This window comes from Urocitellus parryii, chromosome 13, assembly GCF_045843805.1.
Source record: "Urocitellus parryii isolate mUroPar1 chromosome 13, mUroPar1.hap1, whole genome shotgun sequence".
In the NCBI taxonomy this organism is placed as follows: domain Eukaryota; kingdom Metazoa; phylum Chordata; class Mammalia; order Rodentia; family Sciuridae; genus Urocitellus; species Urocitellus parryii.
In genome coordinates, this window is record NC_135543.1 from 16,076,522 (window position 1) to 16,082,521 (window position 6,000).

General features: G+C 43.2%; 1 protein-coding gene across 1 annotated transcript in view; it reads left to right on the plus strand.

The window, feature by feature from the left end:
* Nucleotides 1-442, plus strand: part of Ccbe1 (collagen and calcium binding EGF domains 1) — a 198,752-nt gene extending 198,310 nt beyond the window's left edge. The window contains exon 11 of the mRNA XM_026393198.2: nucleotides 16-442. Within this exon, the coding sequence (XP_026248983.2) occupies nucleotides 16-234 (219 nt within the window). The 3' untranslated portion in view covers nucleotides 235-442. The remainder of the gene's footprint in view (nucleotides 1-15) is intronic.
* Nucleotides 443-6,000: the final 5,558 nt, after the last annotated feature.

Consider the following 6,000-nt stretch of genomic DNA (forward strand, 5'->3'; position numbering starts at 1 on the left):
CTCCCCCCTGCACAGGGACCCCCAGGGTCTTTCGACTTCCTGCTGCTGATGTTGGCTGACATCCGCAATGACATCACTGAGCTGCAGGACAAGGTGTTCGGGCACCGGACTCACTCTTCAGCAGAGGAGTTCCCTTTACCTCAGGAGTTTTCCAGCTACCCAGAGAGCATGGACTTTGGCTCTGGAGATGACCATCCAAGGAGAACTGATGAAGCCAGAGACTTTCATCCATAGCACGTCCCACAGCTTTGCCCCAACGGAAGAGCAATGAAGGAAAAAACCACTGGAGACCTAGAAAGGATATTTTCATCTTCTTTACTCTTGCCCTGCTTTCTCCCTACTCTTCTTCAAACACTCTTTTCAGAGTGCCCCACTGGACCTGCTAGAGACACAAGAAGAGATGGCTTTACATACTATTCAGTCGGTCAATCTGGTGGTCTACATTGGGACTTTTCTTTGAAATTTCAGGAACATTTGGGTTTTCTGAGTTAACTCCTCCCCAACACCCTAAAATTGGGCATAATATTTAAGAGGGAAAACAGCAGGGTGAGCTTTAGAGAATGTGAGGCTATTTTTTAAAAATTGTGTTCAAAATAGACTAGACCATTCTTCCTCCAGTATCAAAATTAGGACTCTTCATTCAAAAAGGGTGGAGAGGACATATAGATGTACCTTAGTGATAATTCTTTTTCCCCATGATTCTAATAGATTTTATTCTATTGTTATTCAACCTCATTTCCCAAATTTGATTATAGAAAGAGAATTAAGGAGTAGAGACTAGGGAAGATAGAGAAGAATTACTACTCCTAGGTTACCACACTTTAAAATTTAAATGATTGAGTACATGCCATGCTTATCTAGGAAAATCCTACTAGCAGAAAGTTATTTGACTGTAGGAATAAATCCCCTTTTCCAAAGACAATGAAATGCCCTGATTCACACTGGAACAGCGAGCTCCTGGTGCCAGAACATTTTAAGCTATTTGATCAAAAGTGTGGTCCAGCTCCATAAACCACAGCTTATTTATTAAAAGAGGTGACCAGAGGCCTTCAGGTGCCATTAGGCTGTGATCCAGGCTGAGTCATTGAACAGTGGGGCTTGAGGCTGGAAGATCGTCCCTGGTGTAGGTTGTTGGCAAAGGGACAGGGACCCCACTGAAGCCCTGTCGGCCAGTGCAGAAGGTAATGGGCTCCTCTTGGACTTTAGAAGTCCTTGCCTAGAACCAGCCAAACTTTCCAACATGCCGAGAGTCACTCTGTTGAGATGTTGGGAAGGGGAAATAAATGGTTCTCCTTACTTGACAGAAATTTTCTTCCCGATAATCCCATTTTTCCTTAGTTTTCCCTAATTGAGTCTAAATTGCGGTTCTTTCGGCCGCCTTATATATTTTCCCTTAGGAATGTGGGAAGCAGTTTATAAAGAGGTACATTTCCCGGCTTCTCGTGAAGTTGTAGTGTTTTCAGAGCACTCTGGGTCCCAGGGGAAAGCATGTTCCCAACAAGGCTGTCTTTGGAGCCCTGGGCACCAGGAGCCGGAGCCCAGCAGGAGGACCCGCTCCATCCTGACAGCACAGGGCCGCACGTGGCGTCAGCAGGCAGCCTACAGGTTTCTGAAGATGGACTTTTCTCCTGGGACACACAGAATGGCTTCTTCGCTACCTATTCAGGAGAACTCCGCCCTTACGTTGAGTTTCACGTGATCAGACTCACGTTTGTCCACATTGGGGTCTCCCACTTTCCATCCTGCCATGAACCCTTGCGTTCATCTCTGAGCAGTTTGTATCGTGCTTTTGTCCATCTCTTCTCACCCTACGACTCTTACCTCTGCTGTTGTGACACCTTGTTGGAAGACAGTCACTGTCGTTGGGTTTGTGTGCCGCTTTTCAGGTATCTTCCTGAAGAACGCAGGGAAGGGGCTCTGCCTGCAGATCTCGGGTAGCATTAGTCTTTCTTCCCTCTTCGCCACTGTTAGGAATCAGGACTGCAGCTGTGTTGAACTGGAATCGCCACAGTGGCTGCATCTTTTACACACACTTGGCTACACTGTTTCTTAATCTGGCCAAATCCCTTGACAGTCCACTAGCATTTTCAAGGTGAAGGCAAATGCACTTGGGATGCATTTTTCTATATCTTCCGCCTTAAGTCTTTCTGACCCTCATCACAGAGAACTTCATCATTCAGAGGCTCATGAAGAGATCGACTGTCCCTCTGAGTCCCACCTGGGATACGTTTAAAGTTTTCTTGTGCAACTGTGTTTAAAGGGTGCAGTGTAAGAATTTAAGAACCAATAAAACTAAACACAGGTCCTTTTTTAAAAAAAAAAAAATGAGGATTTGGGGGCTAGAGATGTAGCTCAGTGGTAGAGTAATTCATCTAGAATGCCTGGAGTTTAAGCCCAGCATTTTGTTACATTTGCTGGTTTTTTGACAGCAAACTGTTTAGAAATGTAATCCTTATAATCAAATGCTAATAAAATGCAGTGTTTGACCAGAGACAAGGATAATATATTTTTAAAAGAGCTGAAAATCATAATGTCTGGGATTTGAGTATGAAACACAATAGCCTATATTTTATAATCTTGATGGGCTAGACCAGATCAACTTAGAAAATCAATAATCCTCAACTTCAAAACTTGGACACTATGAAACTATGTACTCTGTGCCCAAATTGTGTTTTTAAAGATAAGACTTCATAAGGTATTGTTATTTCTAATGTCTTTTAGGTATGGATTCTTAAAGTTTCACTAAGACTTCTCAAAGCCAAATAGAAAGGCCCTTTTTTTTTTAATGGAGGTAAAAATTTGCCTGTTTTACTAAATTACTTCATGTTCCATGGGAGGAAGAGATCTTTGTACATTTCCTTGACCCAGAAGTGTTGCCATCAATTTTTTTTTTTTTTTTGCGTCATAATTAAGGGTTTAGAATAGGGCTGTTTCATGTGTTCCCTACTTTTGGAATTTTAAATATTGTAGACTAAAAGGCAAACCCTTGTAACTATTTTAAGGAAAACTCCCTCCCTAATTCCAGAGGGAGAAATGTTTTCTTATGCCAAAAAGGAGTGGGGTACCAGGAAATGCTGGCATTTCTTGCCTTCCGTGTCAATCTCAACACCTGCTAGAGTTAACTGACCAGAGTGGTGTCTATTGTGAGTCTCTGAAGCCTGACAGGTAAACAGATGTTGATTGGCATGGTGTGGGAGGGGGAAAGTCTAACCTGACCAGATACCACATGCAGAGCACCCTGGTTGCTCACCTTCCGTTTCCAAAGTTCATGACCACTTTGGCCCTGGGATGGCCACTGACAGGCATGCAAGGAACAGCTAGACGGTGGCCAGGCACCAGGCTTCTGTGTTCTCAGGCAGCCATTCTACATGGAATCTCCCATTCCAGCTGCCCCACAGAGCCAGTCTCAGCAGCCTTATTCTATACACTGATCTTCCAGGCTCCCTTCCTGCAAAGTTATTTGCAGAAATCTAGGCCAAACAATTAGTAGAATAAAGATGTCTAAAGTTATTTATCATAAATTCAGGGAAATTGATGAAATTTTTCCTGGCAGAGTCAGCATGGATGTTTCACAACAAATCAAAATAGTTTTCCATTTGGAAAAGTGACCATGATTGTTACAGCATAAAATCATGGGCTTTAGCTGATCATTCTACAAATGTTTCCACTTTAGAGAAATCATAGGAAAGTACCCGTTTAACTACACATCCCTCAGGGATCTTGGAGGTATTTGTTAGATTACCAAATCAAGTGCCCCGAGGAATCCCATGTGTGTTGTGAATTTGTTTTTATTTCCCAGTGACGAGTCATACATACTGCGGTAACCCTGTTCATTATTTATATCAGGTCATGTAACAAGCAAATATTCAATAGTTATGGATGTGATACTATGAAGTATTTTGTATGATTGTATATACTTAATAACAAAGTTATTTTTCTTATGTGGCTCTACTGTGTTTTGTCCTGAAACTCGGTCCTGTGAAAGGAGTCATACTTTTACCAGATGAATACAGGAAGATGGAGAGGTGCATTGCTCAAGAGCTGGAATCCGAACTCTGGGCCTACCACTTCCTGGGGTCCTGGGTGTGGTCCAAGTCTAAACCAAGGTCTAAAAGACCAGCTTCCACTGAATCTGGGTGTCAGAGGCCCGTTTCTCAGTGATATGGATCATCTGGATTCCCCTGGGTGGGATTTTCAGAGCGACTCTCTGAGAAATCATTGGGGTGCCTTAGGAGTGCACTGGCGACAAACTCATCAGGGTTTACTGGAGAGTACGCACACTCATGCAAACAGCACTCATTAAGGTTTAAGAAATCTAAAATCTGAAGGGTAAGACAGGCTAGAGACCCAGGGATGAATTGATGCCATAGTTCAAGTCCAAAGATAGCCTGCTGGCAGAATTCCTTTTTTGTGGTGCTAAGGGATTGAACCCAAGACCTCCTGCATTGCAAACACTCTACCACTGAGCCACACCCCCGTCCTCAGAATTTCCCCTTGAGGGAAGTCTGTCTACCAAGGCCTTCAACTGATTGGATTAGGTCCACCCACGTTATGATGGGTGCTCTGTTAAAGTTGATTTAAAATATAAATCTTAGTGCTGTGGCTTGGTTGGTAGAGCATTCGCATCGCATGTGCAAGGCTGTAGGTTCCATCCCCAGCACTGGAAAAAAATAAAACCCCCACTAATATCTCAAACTCATTCATAAAAATACCTAGAAGATTTGACCCAACGTGTGAATACTGTGGTCTAGCCAGGTTGATGCCCAAAATTAACCATCACAATATATATCGGTATCTTTAAAAAATTGAGTGGAGTGATGGAGGTAGGGAGAAACCTCACCAACACCAGTAGAGACCTGAACGAAGGGAGAGGTGGGCCATGTTGTATTGGGAGAAAACGGTTCACACAGATGCTGGCAGAACCCCAAGATGGACCTGCTTGGTGTGCTCAAGGAGTAGCAGTAGGGTCAGAGTGTCCAAAACAGATTGAAGGAAGGGCAGGATGTGTCTTGGAGATGCAGCCAGAGGATAGGTGGGCCTCAAGACCCTGGGTTAGAGCTTTGCATCTCCTAATGGACCCTGGAGGGTTTTCCAGAGGACGGGGATGGAGTCCCAGAAACCCCTTCCGAGACTCTGGAAGCAATGTACTTACTGTCCCTCTGAGAACTTGCTGCTTGTTTATCTGCTCCTTTACCAGACCAGAGGTGTTAGGAGTAGGTGCTTTGTTTATCTCTATTGAATTTCTGGCATCTTCCACAATTCCCAACATATAGTAAGAGTTGAATGATTATTTTTATAATGAATGATTGAATTAGCATTTAATTTTTTTTCACAGAACTCTCTAAGGTGGGTATCATTGTTCTCCCTGATGTGTATATGTCCTGAGAAGATAAATTGCCCCATATCACAGAGCTAAAACATCTATGATGGACAAAGGCATATTTCAGAATAGACACTAACTCACCCTATCAGTTTAATCCATAAGACACCGGTAGCCCCACATTCTCTCCCCACTTTGAAATCACTGAATAGACCTCTGTAGGACAGGTCATAGGGGAAAAAATGGCTTACCACCATTCCGTGTTTTAATTTACACTGGGTTGACAGCCCTTCTGACCTGCTCAGAGGTGACTGACAAATGCATAGTGAACTACTAAGGGCATCTTTTTTTTTTCCCTCCAGTGGAAAAGAATGAAAGCATAACTTTAGCTAAACTAAAACAGTTACATTAGCTATGGCCCAAAAAGGACTTGGAGTCAGGACTCCAAATGGGAAATAGATGAGCAAGTTAATAACAGGAAACATGTAATTGTTCAGAGCTTGTTCTAGATGACATACCTCAACAGTCCTTTTGGGGTGGTCAGTGGATAGCCTCTTACAAAGCTTTGTGCTACCCATGAGGGAATATAGGACGCATGTTTTGGTTCAGGTGCCTGCACCAGGGCTGAGTTACCAAGCTACAGGTATTGGTCAGATGGGTAAACTTGATTGAAGGGTAAT